Here is a 21184-nt window from a genome sequence, read left to right as displayed (position 1 = left end):
CTATGTTTTCGCAAAACGTAGTTTTGTGAAAATTTTGGATATTTTCATAAATTTGTGTTATAACTTTCTAAATGTATGAAAAAATCAAGATCAGTTGAAACTAGTATTAAAACCACTGAAAACTTAAGTATTTTTCGAAAAAAAAACATAGTTTTGTGAATGTTTTGAGTATTTTCAAAAACTTCTCTTGAAACACTCGAAATTAATATAAAATCCCGATCATTTGAAACCAATGTTGTAAGAAACTGAAATTTTGAGTATTTTTCGAAAATACGTAGTTTTGAGAAAAGTTTGAGAATTTTAAAAAAAAATGTGTTATTACTCTAGAAATGTATAAAAAAAATCCCGATCATTGGATACCAATATTGTAAAAAAACGAAATTTCGAGTAATTTTTGAAAAAAACGTAGTTTTGTGAAAATTCTAGTATTTTGAAAACTTGTTTTATTATTCTTGAAATGTATGAAAAAATCCTGATAACTTGATACCTACATTGTAAAAAGTAAAATTTTGAGTATTTTTCGAAAATTCGTGGTTTTGTGAAAATTTTAATGTTTTTAAAAAAATTGGTATTATTACTCTGGAAATGTATAAAAAATCCCGATCATTTGATACCATTATTGTAAAAACTGATTTTTTTTTTGTATTTTCCGAAAAAACGTAGTTTTGTGAAAATTTTGGAGTTTTCAAAAACTTGTGTTATTACTCTCGAAATTTATGAAAAAATCCCGATCATTTGATACCCCAAAAATTATATAAACATATTGCAATAACAAAATACAGGAAAAAATCGTTTTTCCGTGAAAATTTTCATGTAATCATAATTGCAATGGATAGCTGACATCCCAATTCCAAAACACTATATTTTTTTTAAAGTTTGTATGATTTTTCATACGATTATAGCCAATGTCTCCCATATAGCCAAAATCCCATAAGCTCTGTGCTTCAGTTAAGCACTGGCCGTGCTTAACCGAGGCAGCCGAACGAATCAAAACCGGGGCAGTGCAAAACCGAGGTTTGCAAAACCGGGGCATGACTGTAGGTTTATCAAGCAAAAAAATGCTTTTATAATGGGTAATTCTCCGCCAACTCACACAGCAGTTGCCCCGACCCCTCTTCGATTTGCGTGAAACTTTGTCCTAAGGGGTAACTTTTGTCCCTGATCACGAATCCGAGGTCCGTTTTTTGATATCTCGTGACGGAGGGGCGGTACGACCCCTTCCATTTTTGAACATGCGAAAAAAGAGGTGTTTTTCAATAATTTGCAGCCTGAAACGGTGATGAGATAGAAATTTGGTGTCAAAGGGACTTTTGTGTAAAATTAGACGCCCGATTTGATGGCGTACTCAGAATTCCGAAAAAACGTATTTTTCATCGAAAAAAAAACACTAAAAAAGTTTTAAAAATTCTCCCATCTTCCGTTACTCGACTGTAAAAAATTTTGGAACATGTCATTTTATGGGAAATTTAATGTACTTTTTGAATCGACATTGTCCCAGAAGGGTCATTTTTTCATTTAGAACAAAATTTTTCATTTTAAAATTTTGTGTTTTTTATAACTTTGCTGGGTTATTTTTTAGAGTGTAACAATGTTCTACAAAGTTGTAGAGCAGACAATTACAAAAATGTTGATATATATACATAAGGGGTTTGCTTATAAACATCACGAGTTATCGCGATTTTACGAAAAAAAGTTTTGAAAAAGTTGGTCGTCGTTGATCATGGCCGTTCATGGTCACCCGCGTCAGACACGGACGACGAAACAAAGAGAAACGCAAAAAGTAACTTTTTCAAAACTTTTTTTCGTAAAATCGCGATAACTCGTGATGTTTATAAGCAAACCCCTTATGTCTATTTATCAAAATTTTTGTAAATTTTCGAAAAGTACATTAAATTTCCCATAAAATGACAGGTTCCAAAATTGTTTACAGTCGAGTAACGAGAAATGGGAGAATTTTTAAAACTTGTTTAGTGTTTTTTTCGATGAAAAATACGTTTTTTCGGAATTCTGAGTACGCCATCAAATCGGGCGTCTAATTTTACACAAAAGTCCCTTTGACACCAAATTTCTATCTCATCACCGTTTCAGGCTGCAAATTATTGAAAAACACCTCTTTTTTCGCATGTTCAAAAATGGAAGGGGTCGTACCGCCCCTCCGTCACGAGATATCAAAAAACGGACCTCGGATTCGTGATCAGGGACTAAAGTTACCCCTTAGGACAAAGTTTCACGCAAATCGAAGAGGGGTCGGGGCAACTTTTCCCGATTTCGTGTGAGTTGGTAAAGAATTACCCTAATATAAAAAAATAAATAAAAAAAAATTTCTAGAAACAACACCTTTTCAATTGAAATGGTTTCAACATTGAAAGAAATTTCATTTTTTTTTCAAATCTTTAAATCTTCAAATCTTCAAATCTTCAAATCTTCAAATCTTCAAATCTTCAAATCTTCAAATCTTCAAATCTTCAAATCTTCAAATCTTCAAATCTTCAAATCTTTAAATCTTAAAATCTTCAAATCTTCAAATCTTCAAATCTTCAAATCTTCAAATTTTCAAATCTTCAAATCTTCAAATCTTCAAATCTTCAAATCTTCAAATCTTTAAATCTTAAAATCTTCAAATCTTCAAATCTTCAAATCTTCAAATCTTCAAATCTTCAAATCTTCAAATCTTCAAATCTTCAAATCTTCAAATCTTCAAATCTTCAAATCTTCAAATCTTCAAATCTTCAAATCTTCAAATCTTCAAATTTTCAAATTTTCAAATCTTCAAATCTTTAAATTTTTGAGTCTTAAAAATTTTAAATCTTTTAAACTTTGAATCTTACAATATTCAAATGGTCAAATCTTTTAATCATCTGGAAGATTTGATGATTAAAAGATTTGACTATTTCAAAACTGTAAGATTTGAATTTTCAAAGATTTAAAAATTTTAATTCTCGAAAATTTATAATGTTTATATCTACAATATTTCTTATGTCGACAATATTTTGTCAGTAATTTTAGCACTTTTTTTTTGGTCTTAAATTGACACTATGAGAACACATTTGTAAATTCTAAAAGTTAAAAAAAATGCAGTCAAGGGTTAAGCGTTAACTCCCTTGGCAGCCGTACGATGAACCATAAAGAAACGCTTGATAAAGATGGGCCAATTTTGTGATGAAGATTTCACAATTACGCTTATTAAAACTGGCATCACTTGACAGAGCTTGATGAAGCAAACAGCTTAATTGTTTTGATGAGACAAATTTAACGCAGCTGAACTAGGTCATTTTATTTTGATACGTTCCAAAATCATATCAACTGCACAATCTCCAGGAACTTCAGCCTTTAAAAAAAATAGCTCTTCCCGACCAATCTCCTGGCTGTCACTCAACTTGTACAATTGGAACAATGACGTGTGCAGAAACGGCAAATCACCTCTCAGCTAAGAAGTACTCCCAGGAGCAATTTATTTTCAAAAATTGCCAATCAAAAGCCCGGTCAATGGCCCCTGGCTCGCCTTTTTACGGGAAAGTCAAGTAGAGTGATCATTCGAGGAACTTGCGAGGAGACCCCATTAGGGAGTCGGTACGCGTGCCAAAATGTTGCTGCTTTTTTTTTCGCTAACTTGGACAATGGCAAGAAAATGGTGCGCTGGAGAACGAGCTTTTCTTTGGGGGCATTTCCGGAGAAATTTGTACTGCTGGTGCTGGAAGCTAACAAAAGTCAGTGAGGTCCGATGGCGAAACAGGAAAGACGATTTGATTTATGATGTTCCTTTGGGAAGGAAATTGCTTCCTTGGAGTAGGCAGGGTACTGCTCTTTTGAGAATGTACAATTTAAGTGGTTCGAGGAGTAACTAGTTGTCGTTTCATTGTGTGTTAAGGATTGTTCCGTTTCTTAAAAAAAAATGTGGAGAAAATTCTGATATGTTAATCTTACTCAATACAATATTCGATAAAAAAAATTCCAAAGATCCTTAGAACATGAAAAAAATAAATAAAATTAAAATACTCTTAATTTATGAATGAACTTTTTTTAATCTAATTAATCTTCTTCCGAGAAAAAACGCATTCCTAAATTAAATTCAAATTGGTTCCAGTGACAGTGCGTGGCCGAATGGTTACGCTGTCCGCTTTGTAAGCGGATGATTCTGGGTTCGATTCCCATCTGCTGCAACCTTCCATCGGATGAGGAAGTAAAATGTCGGTCCCGGCCTTGGTTGTTAGGCCGTTAAGTCATTCCAGGTGTAGGAGTCGTCTCCATGCCATAAGTACAAACAACACACCAAACCAAGCCTACTCCGGTAGAATCGCTGGCGGCGGTTGGACTTGCAATCCAAAGGTCGTCAGTTCAAACACTGGGGTGGAAGGTTCCTTGGAGTAGAAAGAGGTTTGGGTGCTCTCCCCATTCAAGCCTTCGGACTCCTAGGTTCGAGCAGAAACTTGCAATAGAGACCACAAAAGATCCGGGGGTCGTTAATGTGGATGGTTTGATTTTTTTTTTTTGATTTTTGGTTCCAGTGACAATCCAAACAATTGTATGAATTCGGCGAAAAAAAAATGTACCCTTTTCAAACACCTCTTTATCACCGAAAACGGAAACAGCTTCGTGACAAAGTTGTAATTACTTTTTCCAAGAAGCAATCAGCGGCCTTGTCACCGGGTTTTCCCCAATTTTCCATTTCTCTCGCTTGATAAGAAATTATAAACTTTTTGTTTACAGCTGAGTGCCAACCCGATTTCCCCCTTTGCTATTTTCGTCCCAAAATTCGATCGCATCCCATGAAAACCCAACTTTTCTTCCCCGCAATCGACCATAAATCCTTTGCTGTCATCGGTGTTGCACTTTTTCGCCCCCCGCCGTGCAACTCTGTGGGAACCCATCCGTGCGGAGTTAATCGAAACTTGCAACAACAACAACTGCACCTTTCGAAACTTACCTCACTGGCAGCGTTGCTCGAGTAGCTCATCCGCTTCACCGTCCGGTAGGTGTCGTCGTCGACGGCCTCCTTCAGCGCTTGCTCCAGGGCCGTCTCCAGGTTGCGTGCCTTCGGGTCGTTCTCCAGCTCGGCGTACCTTTTGGGGGGGAAAGGTGATTTATCGGGATCATTATTTATTTAATATTACAACAATTTAAAATTAAAAACTGAAGTATTATATTTTTGGATTTGCAGACCTGATATATAAATTATAATTACAAACAGTCCTTTTTACACGATTTTAATCTTTTAAATTACAATGAAGTGCCCATAATCATTTTTCACGCTTAATTTTAAAGATTTAAAATTTGAAAATTTGAATATAACTTCTAGTTCGCAGCAATTTTAGCTCAACTCAACTAAAAACTCAAAAACGTTCTACTTAGAAATATTATTCCAAGCATCCATCAGAATTGCAAATAAAAATTGTATGCAACTCGTTGCAAGACTCTACTTTTTCAGTACTTGTCGTTTTTATTCAACTCGGCAGAGACTCGTTCTGAAAAAAAACTTCACTTTGCATTTGTTGTAGTAACTACTAACTGTTTTGTTAAAATTGCCAAAACTGGATCCATTATCCTAGTTCAAGTAATAATTAAATTGAAAAGAATTATGGAATTAAGTTTTGAAAAGGAAAAAAGGTAAATGTTTTTTTTTTCAAATCGTTTCAAAGGTTTAATTTTTGAAAAAAAAAATTGGAAGAAGATTTAATTTAAAATATTGTTTTACATCTTTAGAAAAAGACATAAAGTCTAGAGCTTTTTTTTTTTGAAAACGTCCTATAAGCAATTGTCTTTCATATGTTCATAGGACCTATTAAAAAAAAAACTCTAGAAGTATATAGAGCAATTCCAGCTCAAATCAGGAATTTTTCTGGCACTTTTGTACCCGACCCTCTCCGATTTCAATGAAACTTTTTAGACTTCTGGAGTTTTTTTTGAAAAGGTCCTATAAACAAAATTTCAAATTTTTGCTTTTTGGGTGTTTTTAGGACCGCCTTGAGTCAGGGGTATTCAAAAACACCCAAAAAGCAAAAAATGAAAATTTTGTTTATAGGACCTTTTCAAAAAAAACTCCAGACTTGTTATCCTAGGCCTATATAAGCCATTTTTGTGTATATGGAGCCAATTGTACTAGAAAATAACATTTGAGAAGGGCGTAAGTTATTTAAATATTTTTGTATTTTGTAATTTAAAAATTACTGTATCTCGAAGCCGTTGCATCGTATCAAAAAGTGGTCAAAGACAAACTTGTAGGAAATTGGACGGGCTTTCTGAAAAAAATACACTGAAAGAAAAATACACGCCACTTTTATGAGATTTTTCAATTTTTAAGTTTAAAAGTTAAATTTTAAGGTGATGTCACGATTTTTTTTCGTTCAAAATTTTTGTGTAAATAGCCTAAAATGTGACAAAAAGACTCACGAAAAATGCAGGATGGTATGTCTCTCCTAAAAAAATACAAAAATCATTTACTAAAACTGTTTTTTTGAAAAGTGGTCTAAACGTCAAAATTTTCAAAAACCGACAGTGGGAATCGATTCCCCAGACAATTTTACATAAAAGTCTTCATATTGACCATTGTCCTATGTCCATTCCTTGTAAAGATACAGCGGTTTTAAAAATAAAAATGTTGAAAAAATAGGTTTTTTAGTGGTTTTTGGCAATTTCTATATGACAGACTTGATTTTTCAGTCTCGTAAATATTTTTACCGGAAAGCTCGTCCAATTTCCCATAAGTTTGTCTTTGACAGCATTTCAATTGGATTTATGGGCTTACAGATATAAGCTTAATTACATTGCTCATAACTGAAAATAGTATATTTTTTTCAGTGTGGTAGAAACCTGGATAGTAAATTAAAAAGTTGTCAAAGACAAACTAATGGGAAATTGGACGAGCTTTCCGGTAAACATATTTACGAGACTGAAAAATCAAGTCTGTCATATTGAAACAAAAAAACAGTTTTAGTAAATGATTTTTGTATTTTTTTATGGGAGACATACCATCCTGCATTTTTCGTGAGTCTTTTTGTCACATTTTAGGCTAATTACACAAAAATTTTGAACGAAAAAAAATCGTGACATCACCTTAAAATTTCACTTTCAAACTTAAAAATTGAAAAATCTCATAAAAGTGGCGAGTATTTTTCTTTCAGTGTTTTTTTTTTCAAAAAACCCGTCCAATTTCCTACATGTTTGTCTCTGACCACTTTTTGATACGATGCAACGGCTTCGAGATACAATAATTTTGAAATTACAAAATACAAAAATATTTAAATAACTTACGCCCTTCTCAAATGTTATTTTCTAGTACAATTGGCCCCATATACACAAAAATGGCTTATATAGGCCTAGGATAACATGTCTAAAAAGTTTCATTGAAATCGGGGAGGGTCGGGAACAAAAGTGCCAGAAAATTCCTGATTTGAGCTGGAATTGCTCGTAAATAAAGGTGAATTTTGGAAGCTTGAAAATTTAATGGTTGAAAATTATAACTTTTTTGTGTAATTTTACTCGAAAAACTGTGTTAAAAAGTAAAATTTAAACCACATTCACATTCAGAAAAAAATTGTAGTATTTCGTATAGAAACGTGTAAATTCACATCTTCGTATGCGTAGTTTTACTTAGGGAAGGTTGGAAAATTGGATCGTTAGATATGGTCTCATTTGGATGTAATTTTACCTTTTTTTTGAGGAATATGTAAAATTACACAAAGAATTATGCATTTTTTACAATTTCCATTCTAATTTTCTACACAAAATTGATTGAAATTTTTGGCCATTTTTTTCAAAATAATTAAAAAAATAGTAAATTTAATTTGTTTCAATTAATCATTTTTTGAATGATAGAAAAAAAAAATTACAAATATCTACTAGGGATACTCTGATTTTCTGCTGATCTGATTTACAAACAATAAAAGTATTTAGAGCAATTCAGCCTAAAACAGGTACTTTTTCGGTACTTTTTTCTCGACCCTCTCCGATTTTAATGAACTTTGTAAACATGTAATCCTAGGCATATATAAGCCATTGTTGTGTATATGAAGCCAGTTACACTCGATAATGACATTTGAGAGGGGCGTAAGTGTTTTAAATATTTTTTTATTTCGTAATTTTAATATTGCTGTATCTCGAAGCCGTTGCATTGTATCAAAAAGTGGTCAAAGACAAATTTGTAGGAAATTTGACGGGCTTTCCGAAAAAAATACACAGAAAGAAAAAAACACTCCACTTTTATAAGATTTTTTGATTTTTAAGTTTAAAAGTCAAGTTTGAAGGTGAGCCCATGATTTTTTTTCGTTCAAAATTTTTGTGAAAATAGCCTAGGATGTCACAATAAGACTCACGAAAAATGCAGGACTCACCTAAAGAAATACATTTTTTTTTACTGAAACTGTTTTTTTTTCAAAAGTACTCAAAACATCAAAATTTTCAAAAACCGAACACAAGAGTCGATTCTCCAGACAATTTTATATAAAAGTCTCCATATTGACCATTGTCCTAAGTTACAGCGGTTTTAAATATAAAAATGTTGAAAAAATAGGTTTTTTTGGAGGTTTTTGGCAATTTCTATATGACAGACTTGATTTTTCAGTCTCGAAAATATTTTTAACGGAAAGCTCGTCCAATCTCCCATAAGTTTGTCTTTGACCACATTACGATTGGATGTATTAGGCAAATGATTTCAAATCAGACAAAATATAGTTTTGTATTATCTGTTTTTTCCTTCAATTTCACGAAAAAGCAAAACAAAAATTCAACTTAGCAAATATCTTAAGATTTTTAACAGTTGTTTATGTTTCATTTGATTCTAGTATTAAACTTATTTTCCCTTTTCAATTTAAAATGGATTAAAAACTTTATAAAATGTATTCTTTACATTTTTTTTCAATTCTCCTTTCCCCCCTCCTGTTTTTTAGTTTATCATAAGAAAATTTGTTTTTCCCAATTAAGGGGAAATTTTTTAAGATTAAATCCGTATGGTAATTGCAACTAAATTTCGAAAAAAGGTTGGACTCAAATTTAAAGAAAAATGGTGTGAATAATTATTTTTAAAGTTTTCAACAAATATTTTTAAAATTTATTGAAAATATATTTCAATACTACAATTATGTTTACAGAATACAAAAACTTACAATAAAATAAAATTTAAATTATGAAGTTGCGAAGCATAATCAATAAAAAATATCATCGAATACAATTACTATTTTGCTTAATTGATATGATCAAATTATTAAATAAATAATGAATAAAAATAATAATTTTCATTTGAAAATTTATTTGAAACTGATTCGAAAATTTGCTTCCGTCCCTCACGTCCAACCAAATTCATGCAGTGAAAACAACAAACTAAAGTTTGCTACAAGAAAATGCAACTCCTCTCAACTGATAACAAGAAAATCGAACGTCCCGGTGTTTACCGGGATGTTTTTTTTTTCCGGGACGTTCTCGCTTGTCAGAAGCTGGGGCGAAAAGCTCAGCAAAGTTAACGAGTGCACATATTTTCTCCAAGCTCAGCGGTACCGACAGAGCGGGGAGCTTTATTCGACAGCATCATCCAGTTCTGTTTTTTGTTTCTATTTCGAAGTTTGTCTTTTGTGTAGCGTTTTATTTATAGACTATACGAACTGAAAGTTTGAAAAGTTCCCTTTTTATGGTTTAACGAGACAAAAAATGTTACTTTTTGTCAATGTTGCAGCTTTTAATTTGAATGAAATTTACTTTGTAAGGCAAAGAAACTTTTCTTTTTTTGAAAAAAGAGAAATTTCAAACTTTACCGTTCCCTCCCCGTTTTTCCAGGTGCACTCGATTCTGAAACATTACTGCCAAGTGGCTCGAGAAGCCGGCAAACGGCAGTGCAAATATTTATTAAATTTTCCCGATATGAAACTCGGGAATCGCTTTCGATTCCCGCTACTCTGGGGGTCGGTTTGCTCAACATTACTATGTTCAACAGAAACGGGCTGCACTTGAGCGTTTTCCACTTGAGCTGATGATGGTCGTCGTTTTTATCGATTCCATCGTTTTCACCTGATATTTCTCTCGAATTGCAAGTCTGGAGCAAGCAAAAAAAAAACTGCTGTTTCCACAGAATTGGGGTCAACATTTGCGATGATTCCACCCCGTCGTCTACCTGGTCATGTTTTTTTGAGGAGTGGACCCTTTCTTCTCGTTGAATGCACCGAGACGAGTCACCACAAGGGTCTTTATTTATCCAATCAAGAGAAATGATTGAGTAGTGTGCTTGAGCAGTCGGTGTAGCGACTCTGGAGAGGAGATTCTCGTAGACGGGTGAATTTCGGGATAATCTCAAGGAATAGAATGGATATTGTTGGAGTCGATTTACAACGTTTTGCAGGTTGTTCAACTTTGAGAGCAGACGAATGGAGATTTTTATTTTACATCTCGATTTCAAACACGGTATTTGTAAACAGCAATTCCATTTGAAAAGAGTCTAAACCGAAAAAAAGTTCTTTGATCAAACCAAAATTTTCAGGGAGTTCCTTACAAAATAATTAGACTCGTTTTTTTTTTTTTTTTTTGTTTGGCCGTTAGGGTGATTTACATAGCATGGTTGTACCAAAAACGGCCATTTTCGTCAATTTTCGCAAAAAACACATTTTTCAAAAATTCTTAACATCACGCCACTTCAACGGATTTTAGATGTCTTGGACGCAAATGAAAGGTGATTAGGGGAAATATACCCTTTCTAATCAAACACCTATCTTCGTCATATGGAGAGTTTGATGCTCGATTAAAGCTCCAAATATACTATTTAGGCTATAAACTTACCAGCAACAGCACCGCCTCGAGTAAGCACGCAAATTTATGCCACTTACTGGCCAAAAAGATCAAATTTAATGCACTTTTGATCATAATTTATATTTTGCGAGACCATTTCTCATCATTTTGGTGACACACACATCCACACGCAAGATCAGAGGTTAACTGCTTAACGAAAGTCGCCATCAATATATTTTCACTTGCGCTAACGTTTTCAAAGCGCTTAAGATATAAAATTGCTTCCAACTACCGGCAACATGTTCTTTTGCACATTAGTTAGTCACTTACTTGAAAAATAATCCCGAAACATCAAAATAATTAGCAAGCGCCAGCAAAAAAACAAACGCACTAAGTCTTTTGAAGTTTCTATTTCAACAACCCATTCCAATCGAAGGCCGAAGAAAACCAAGCGAGAAGCGAAGACAATTAAAGAACAAAGGGTGGCCACCAACACCACCAGCTGCGCCTGTTGGAGTGAGCCAGTGATGCCAGGAAATTTTCTCTATAAATGGGAAAATGGGCGTGGCCCAATGCACTCGACTGATTAGAATGCATTTGGGAAATATGTTTTTTATACATATGCTTGTAAAAGAAAAAGCATAACTTTTAATAAAAGTGAAAATAAACAGAAATGTTCACCAAGGGTCCTGATTTTCGGTTCAATGAACAGAAACCACTCACTCATCGCCTATCCAGTCGTCGCCTATTCTAACCCGCTAGCATTCATGAGCGAATGATACTCGCAAGCAGCCAGCGAGTGGCCCGAACTGTTCACTCAGCGAACAAATACATCGTGAAATTTTTTGCCTACTCCGTCGCTCGACGACACTCACACACTACCATGCTCAGCGAAGAGCCATTCTCACAAAATGCCAGCGCGGCAGTCTTTTTGTCTTCACGCCCTCAGTTTGCCATCAATTTGATTTTTTCTTGGTGGAAGTTTCTTTGAATGGTGTCTATAATGTTATGAAATCAAAATAAATGCACAATTTAATTGATAACATTGATTTTAGACAACCCAAATGAATGAGTATAACGCAGCGCATCAGAGAAAAAATGTTTTCAGTTCAGAGTGATCGGTGACGTTCGGCCTGCCTGAGCCGTTCGGAGACTGAGCCGATCAGAGAGAGAAGGAGAGTAGAAGCGAGAGTGTTAGGGAGCGAATGGTGAGAAAGTGACAAACAGTAGGAATTCATCAGGGCAGAATCGCGTCGCCTGCTATTTGTGCTCGCGAATGGAGTGGTTGATTTTGAACAATCAGGACCCTTGATGTTCACAAAAAGTTGCTTTACTCGTTGGTGTACTTGGTTTTAGTGAATTTCAAGGAACACTCCAGATTATCCTGCATCATTCAAACACGAACGCTTATTAGGCTTAAAATGGGTATATTTCCCCTGGTTTGCCGTTCAAGAAAAAATATTGCGTGGCGCGTCGAAAAATCCAGTTTTTATTTTCAAATAATCATATCTCGGAAACGTACGGTTCGATATCGCCAATTTTTGGTATGTTATTTGAAATTTTCCAAGGAATCCGACATACATATTTTCAGACATAGGCTCTTTGGTCCAGACACGGTCAAAACGCCATTTTAAGTTTTCATACGTCTTTTTCAATTGTTTGCCTGTTTTTTCGGATCTTAGTTGCGTATAAGAAAACTTAAATCTGTTGAAATGGTGCGGAGTCATATTTTTTTAAATGCTACAGAACCCAAAATCTGGAAATGGATTTTATTTATTTTTTTGTGATTGGCTCAAACTTCTCTACAACCAAAGAAGTCATTTTTGTTATTATTGTCGACAATCTGTAACTTTAAAAAGGAATTTTATGATCGATAAAATATCTTTAGCTAAGTTGATGTTGATGAGGACTATTCAGATAAAAAAAATCACAGATTATCTTTGTGATCTTCGTGATTTTTTTTAAAATCAATTTCTCAAAGTCCGCACTTTATGTTAAATTTTTATATATTTTTTTTGTATGTTTTAGGAGACAAACTCCGCAACTTTTAAGCCATAAGGAGTATGGCCAAACAATGGAGGCCATGTTTATGACCTTTAAAAAAAGCCTGCAAAAAAAGTGCATACTTTTTAATATAAATTCAACCTTGAAATCAAAAAAAATAGTCTTTGGTCAGAGTCGAGGGACATAAACTTTAAAAAATATTTGCAACGGCTTAAGCTATCAAATGTTGCTATTTCAACGTTTATTTGCGATTTTACTCAAATTAATCTGTTAAAAATTGATTAAAAAAAGTTTTAATTTGATGTTTTTATATTATACACCATAAAACTTTAAAAAAAAATTAGTTGCAAATGTACAGAAGAAAACTAAATTTAAATTTTCAACAGTTTTTACTCAGTATACTTTGAAGTTTATGTTTTGCTAGGAACGTCAATAAAATAGTTTTTTTTAAAGAACTACTAAGTAAGGTTGTCATAAATAAATTTAATGCATTTTTTTTTTCAAAATAACTTTTTATAATAAAGTTATTCTAGAAATAACCGTTGAGCAACTCTCTACGAAATCGGCCGATTTCGACCATTTTTATTTTTTGTATTTTTTGATTTGGCTCAAACTTTGTGGGGGCCTTCCCAATGACCAAATAAGCTATTTTGTGTCATTGGTTCACCCATACAAGTCTCCATACAAATTTGGCAGCTGTCCATACAAAAATGATGTGTGAAAATTCAAAAATCTGTAACTTTTGAGTGAATTTTCTGATCAATTTGGTGTCTTCAGCAAAGTTGTAGGTATTTTTGAGGACTATTGATAAAAAATAGGTACATGGAAAAAAAATTGCAGATTTTTTAATCAACTTTTTGCCTTCCTCACTTTACTGAGGAGAGGCTATAAAATCACTCGAAAAACGAACTTTTAAGTTAGACCTCCTAGACCTACCTTCATTTGTACATATCGACTCAGAATCACCAGCTGAGCAAACGTCTGTGTGTTTGGCTGTATGTAGACATGTGTACCAAACCAATGTCACTGGAATATCTTGTCGCAGGCTCAACCGATTTTGGCCGGAATGGTTTTAATCGATCCGTCTTAACGTCCCCTAAGTTGCTATTTAAATTCATGCAGTTTGATTATGTATTTAAAAAGTTATGTTAAAAAACCGTTTCATATTAAATTAAAATTATGGTAAAAAGGGTGGTTTTTTCATGAAACTCTCACATGTTTTATATTTTTAGAAAGCATATGAGAAGACCTTTCTTGTGGATTAAGAATTTTCAAGATCTGACTTACCTACCTAAAATTACAAGCAGTTTAAAAAATGGTCTGAATTTACATAACCTCAAATGGTCCCGTCTGATCGCCACGAAAAAAGCCTTGTAGAGGGATGCCATTTTCCTGAAAGGCGGTGTCTGTATAATCTTGAAAAAAAGTCTGTAGGAAGTATGTTTTTTTTTACTCGTCACTTATTTTTATTAGGACCTCTTAGGTGCTGCGATCACGTTAGGGGAGATCCGTAAACCATGTGGACACTTTAGGGGATTGTAATCACTCTATAAATGAGAGGAAGGCACCAACCACCTAAAGGTGGATTAAGTTAGGTTTTTTTCACTAAAACTCAATTTCCCAAAATAAATATTTTTTGATTTTCGAGATTTTTTGATATGTTTTAGGGGACTAAAATCCGCAACTTTTGAGCCATAGAGAAACATGGTCAAAAAAAAGGGCCAAACATTGAATATTACGCCTATTTAAAATGTTAGTCTTGATTTAACTTTTTTTTCAAAATATTTTTTTCAAAAAGATCGGAAAATTTTACGAATGTTTCATGTTTTAACATTGAAAATCAGACCATTAAATGCTGAGATATCGACATTAGAAAATGGTGGGTTGTTTTGGTGAGATTTAGAAAACTTCAATTTTCGTGTTTCTTTTTCTTAAAGCGGCTGTATCAACCCGAGGACCAATCTTCAATGTCTCTTAGACAATTTTATAGCAAACTTTCTGAACCTTTAAAAAAAATATTTTTAAAAATGGTCGCTCATGGTCACTATTTTAAAAATCGAAAAACTGCAAATATTTCGCTTAAATCAACTTTCGGTGGCTATATCTTGAAATTGGAGCTCTTAATCAAAAAATCTGTAAAGTAGTTTTCGATTGCAAATTCAATTTTGCATTTAAAAATAACGTCAAATTTGTTTTTGCATGAAATTTCGATTTTTTCCAAAAATCACTATTTTTAGTAAAAAAAAAGTTGATTAAAAAATCTGCAATTTTTTTCCGTGTACCTATTTTTTTTCTCAATTGTCCTCAAAAATACCTACAACTTTGCCAAAGACACCAATTTGATCAGAAAATTCACTCAAAAATTACAGCTGTTTGAATATTTACATACCATTTTTGTATGGACAGCAGCCAAAATTGTATGGAGACTTGTATGGGTGAACCAATGACACAAAATAGCTTATTTGGTCATTGGGAAGGCCCCCACAAAGTTGGAGCCAAATAAAAAAAAAATACAAATAAAATCCATTTCAGGTTTTGGTAGAGAGTTGCTCCGTTGAAAAATATGAATTTCGATATTTCTTGAGATTATAATAACATTGATATGACACAAATAATTTGAAACTTTTCTCTTTATTTTTTTTTTAAATAAATTAAGTATATATGAATCTTACTCGCAACACTTGTTTATTATTGCTTTTCCCAACTTAATACTCTAAACAGTTTCCATCCTTTCCCTGATAAAAAGTATAACTAACAGGATATCATTGCCAAATGTAATTACTATTACTATTATTTAGTTTTATTTCTAGAATGTTTTTTAAAAGCTCCATTTACAAAGGCTATAATATTTTTTTATCAAACATTATTTCCCCTGCTTCAAAAAAATTTGGCCCACGACGTTATAAGGTTTGGAACCCCTATTATTCGACCTGTAGCTTAGATACAGCGGATAAAAAAAAAACAAACAGGAAAATTGAATTTTTCAAAGTCGAACCCAAACTTTGTAATGTAATATGTCAGCGACTAATAGGCCAATATCCAATTTAAAACGTAACATTTGATAATTATGATAATTATCCTTTCTAACAAAATATTTTGAAAATTTTGGAATCAAGAGTGACAATTCAAAAAGGTGTAATGTTGAGTATTTGATTTCAAAATTTTCTGAATATCTTTCATTAAAAGATAAGTGATAAGATATTTCATTGCAAAATTTCTTGTGATATAAAAAACAAAACGACCAGTTCTTGGAAATGGAGTGATCATGCGAACCATACACGAAATTTATGATTACTTGTGGGTTTTATAGTTAAATTTTAAATAATACTCAGATTTTTTTAAGTAAGACTAAATAATAAGAAATCATTAAAAACAAAATGAATTTTATTATTGGTTTTCAGAAGAGTTGTTTTTATATAATGAAATTTTGAAGTTTTTTTTTAAATACCCTAGATTTGAAGCATTTCAGAGAGCGATACATGTGCACATTTTCAACAAAGCGATTGAACAATTAACTTCACGCAGCCACCAAGTATCATTAATTCAAGTCTATTTTTTAAACAGCAAAATTATTAACACCGAATTGTTATGAGCCATAAAATCACCGGTTCACCATTCCAAAACATCAAAGGCACTTATCCTCTGCTGACAAATGCCAGCCCACGTGTATAATCTTGATATTTCGCACGAAAATCACTTTTGCAAACAGCAGCAGCAGCAACACCTGCCAGAGAAAGTCAGAGTTTGCTTCTGGCGTTGACACGTGCAAAATTTGCACTGATTGGTCCAATTAAGTGAAGCCCACAATTTTCGCCAGCACCTTTTCCTCGTTCGGGGCATGAAAAGTGTTGCTGTCAGAGAGTGCAAACATATTTACCAGCCCCCCCTCAACTACAACAAACGCTTCCCTTTGACTCCAGGAATCACTCCAGAAATTGTAGCCCTTTTCGACAAACACACACTCGCAAGAACTTGAGTGTACGATGTAAACGAAGCTGCTTCTTCCTCCTTCCCAACCGAAACGACCCGTGTAACGGTGATGTATCTTTTCACCGGGAATAGTTATAGATCACTCCAAGCCGGGGGGTTAAGGGCGGGGAGATTCTCTCCGTCGTTGGATGGCACTTTGATATCGTACACCTTGACGACTACTGACACTGTGCTGCCAAGTTTATGGAAGGAATCTGAGATCTGAGCTGGGTTAACGAGCAGTACCTCGTTTTAACATTCTTTATGAAAAATTGAAGCGAAAAAAAGGAATGGATGTTAAATTTTGTAGAGTTGAGAAGTTTAAAAATTTAAAGCTCACCAAAAATTTCAAACATCCTTCAAACTAGTTAACATCTCAATTCCTCTCCCAATCGCTTCTGTCTGATTGAGTCGTTGACTAAGTGACACCACAAAATTACCCATTCATCACGGCACTCCCATCGATTTTCCTCCAGTTGTACAATTTCACTTCCCATTATCCATTATCTGGACTTTCTGACGGAGACGATTCCGAACAGTTGCCCCTCCTCGTCTAACTTTAGCAATTCCAAAAGTAAGAGATGAAGAAAAAAAGCAAAATTACTCACGTGGACATGAGGTCCGCCTCGGCACCTGCTTGGCCTCCGCTGCCACCGCCGCCAGCTTGCCTCCTCCGGATGGTGGTCCGGTTGGCCGTCCGAGCCGTTCGGATGTCCGTTTCCCAGAATCTGTAACAAAGCAAAAAAAAACATAAAGAGAAAAGTTAGAGAAATGAGCTTGGAAGAAAAACAATCTGGGCAGAAAATCGACTATTTTTGCTAGATGGAACCTATAACTTGATTAAGTGTAGAGAAATGCTAAAAGTTTTGAAAAATCTTTATTTTATGTTGTGTTTTAAAAGCAAATGATCTGATCATTTTCTAAAATTGGGAATCATGACCTGAAAATCCTGGATGATTATATTTGGCAAAACAAATCTTTAAATTTATATTTTACACAAGAAAATATTAATACTGCAGAGCAATTCCCTGAGATTTCAGTCATTCGATTTTTTTTTGTAATTTTTAATCCGGCTGAAACTTTTTTGATGCCTTCGGAATACCCAAAGAAGCCATATTGCATCATTAGTTTGTCAATATAATTTTCCATACAAATTTGATAGCTGTCCATACAAAAATGATACATGAAAATTCAAAAAACTGTATCTTTTGAAGGATTTTTTTGATCGATTCGGTGGCTTCGACAAAATTGTAGGTATGGTTAAGGACTACACTGAAAAAAATTAAACATGGTGAACAAATTTTTAGTGATTTTATATTTCACTTTTTGTCACTAGAACTTGATTTGCGAGGAAAAAACTATTTTAATTCATTTTTATTTTCTGATATGTTTTAGGGGACATCAAATGCCAACTTTTCAGAAATTTCCAGAACGGGCATAAAATCCTTGACCGAGTTATGAATTTTTGAATTAATACTGATTTTTTCAAAAAATCGTAATATTGATCGCAAAATTTTTTAACTTCATTTTTCGATATAAAATCAAATTTGCAATCGTTAAGTACTTTAAAAATAAATTGAAAAAGTGCACAGTTTCAAGTGATAGCCATTTTTAGGTAACTTTTTTAAAATAGTCGCAGTCATTATTTTTTTCAAATAAGTGCCCATGTTTGCCCACTGTTAAAAAAATATTTTTGAATAGCTGAGAAAATTCTCTACATTTTGCTTCTTAGAACTTTGTTGATACGACCCTTAGTTGCTGAGATATTGCCATGCAAGTGTTTAAAAACAGGAAAATTGATGTTTTCTAAGTCTCACCCAAACAACCCACTATTTTCTTATGTCGATATGTCAGCAAGTAATGGTCCGTTTTTCAATGTTAAAATATGAAATATACGTGAAATTTTCTGATCTTTTCGAAAACAATGAAAAAAAAAACCATTCCAAAGTGAAAATAATTCTTTTGTGCTTTGTTATTTCACAGGAAAAACTTTCTCCTTTAGTCAAATTGGAAGTTTGTAAATCCGATCTGAAATTAAATCTATGCTCCACTTTGAACTACAACTGTACAGAAATTTTCTAAAAACAGCAATGTCCAGCAACTGACTCATCATAATTAAACAAAAAGTTACAAAATCAAATATGAAAAATTAACAGATCTCAGATCAGAAATTAATTTTCTAATGTATTTTTTACGAACTCGCTTATTTTTGAAAGAAAATGCTTTATTTGTTTTTGATTTGTTGGAAATTTGGTGGGGTTTTTCTCTATGACTAAATACCAAACTTTGCCTCGTTCGTCCATACAACCATATTGGCTACTTTCCAATCAAAATTGGTATATAAACATTGAAAAAAAAAGTTAAGGCAGGCTTGCCCAACGTCCGGTCCGTGAAGCCATTCTATCCGGCCCGCGACGGCTTTTCAAAATAGTTCTATGCCCGGCTCTTAGGGCTGAACATGAAATATTCAATAAATAAATTGACAGGATAAATTGAAGAAAAAAAAATGCTCAAGATCAAATTTTCACATACTATTAATATGTTAATTAGAAGCATTTTTATGTTAATTTCCTCGCTTTTGCAATAAAATGTTGCTGATTCAATGTATTATTTGAATATCTCCCTTGTATTTTTTAATGTTTTTGTTTTTGTTTTTTTTTTTGTTTTTTTTTTTTTTTTTTTGTTTCTTTTTTTTTTTTGTTTCAGAATCATTCAATAATCTGTAAAATGGTGCAAAATAGCAAAATTACCAATTTCGTAAAGATTTGAATTGAAAAAAAACCTGGATTGCTGTCTAAAAGTTTTTACAGTTTTTACTGTGTTTACTTAAAATTGTAGCTTTTCTGACAAACTTGATTAAAATTGATTTATTTAATAAGAGCAATGCCAGCTCAAATCAGGAATTTTTCTGGTACTTTTGTTAACGACCCTCCCCGATTTCAATGATACTTTTTAGACATGTTATCCTAGGCCTATATAAGCCATTTTTGTGTATATGGAGCCAATTAGAATCAAAAATTACATTTGAGAAGGGCGTAGGTTATTTAAATATTTTTGTATTTTGTAATTTAAAAATTACTGTATCTCGAAGCCGTCGCATCGTATCAAAATGTGGTCAAAGACAAACTTGTAGGAAATTGGACGGGCTTTCTTAAAAAAATACACTGAAAGGAAAATTCACGCCACTTCTATGAGATTTTTAAATTTTAAAGTTTAATGGTATAATTTTAAGGTGATGTCACGATTGTTTTTCATTCAAAATTTTTGTGTTAATAGCTTAAAATGTGACAAAAAGACTTACGAAAAATGCAGGATGGTATGTCTCTCCTAAAAAAATACAAAAATCATTTTCTAAAACTGTTTTTTTTTTTTTGAAATGTGGTCTTAACGTCAAAATTTTCAAAAACCGATAGTGGAAATCGATTCTCCAGACAATTTTCTATATAAAAATTTCCCCATATTGACCATTGTCCTATGTCCAAACCTTGTGAAGATACAGCGGTTTTAAAAATAAAAATGTTGAAAAAATAGGTTTTTTAGTAGTTTTTGGCAATTTCTATACGACAGACTTGATTTTTCAGTCTCGTAAATATTTTTACCGGAATGCTCGTCCAATTTCTCAACTGAACAAACCAAAGTTCCAAAATATTTTGAATTATTATTAGGCCACAGGACAAAACCGTTAAAATTTATACGGCAAAGTTGCCTATTTTGAAGAAACATTAGACTTGAAAGGTTTTCCAATCGTTTTTAAGCAAAAGTCAGTTGTTTATGAAAGTCATGTAAGTACTTGTTTTTCCTTTAAATTGGTTCAAAACAAATCATGACAATCATACAAATTTCCATTAGTAAGGTAAAATTAAAAAATAAAACCTTGAATACTTTTCCTACCCAAGAACGGCAAAACTTGAACAGTTATGCAGTCTTGTTCAAGGGGGAAAATAAAGAAAAACGGATGCAAACCAATCAACAGGTATTTTTCACCATTCTCTGTCTGGACTAAGGTAATTGTTTCCTGTTCAAGGACGACCTGCTGCTAGCTGCTGAATGAAAAGATCAATGCTATTTTTCTCCATTTTTCCCCCGATAAAAAAGTAGCACACAATAGAAAGGAATCGTTGGAAAAAAGGATTGGACGTCATATTTAAATATTATTTCAATAAATCGATTTCCATTTGCCAACGATGTTCAGGAAGAGCGAGAAAAAAACACACACAAAAGGATTCGAAACAAATGGTACCAGACATTCAGACATTCATCTTTTTTCTCCCCCTTTACTTTTGTTCATTCAGATCGTCCAGGCAGAGTTTATTTGGTGAGGTTTGGTATTCCAACCTTCCCCCTTTTCCAAAAGGAGATCCAAAGGACGACCGAGAAACCCAGGTCATACAGGAAACGGAAGACCCTGTTGTTGGGCATCCTTTCAACACCTGATGAAAAATAGATTTGAGCTTTCAGGAAGAACCATACAACCTAGGGGAAGGGAAAGGGATGTTTATTCGGAATT

The 21184-nt window shown here is 33.3% G+C and overlaps 2 protein-coding genes across 3 annotated transcripts in view; one reads left to right on the top strand and one right to left on the bottom strand.

The window, feature by feature from the left end:
* The window catches only part of LOC120418404 (uncharacterized), a 326864-nt gene that overhangs the window by 56948 nt on the left and 248732 nt on the right, over positions 1–21184 (top strand). The window lies entirely within an intron of this gene.
* LOC120418405 (uncharacterized) overlaps positions 1–21184 on the bottom strand; it is a 79240-nt gene that overhangs the window by 4310 nt on the left and 53746 nt on the right. For both annotated transcript variants that reach the window (XM_039580781.2, XM_052707289.1), the window contains 2 exons: positions 17286–17405; positions 4925–5060 (listed from right to left, as the gene is read on the bottom strand). In XM_039580781.2, the coding sequence (XP_039436715.1) occupies positions 4925–5060; positions 17286–17405 (256 nt within the window). The remainder of the gene's footprint in view (positions 1–4924; positions 5061–17285; positions 17406–21184) is intronic.

This window comes from Culex pipiens, chromosome 2 (assembly GCF_016801865.2).
Source record: "Culex pipiens pallens isolate TS chromosome 2, TS_CPP_V2, whole genome shotgun sequence".
In the NCBI taxonomy this organism is placed as follows: domain Eukaryota; kingdom Metazoa; phylum Arthropoda; class Insecta; order Diptera; family Culicidae; genus Culex; species Culex pipiens.
Note: the sequence above shows the minus strand (reverse complement) of the source record. Positions and strands in the feature narration are given on the sequence as shown.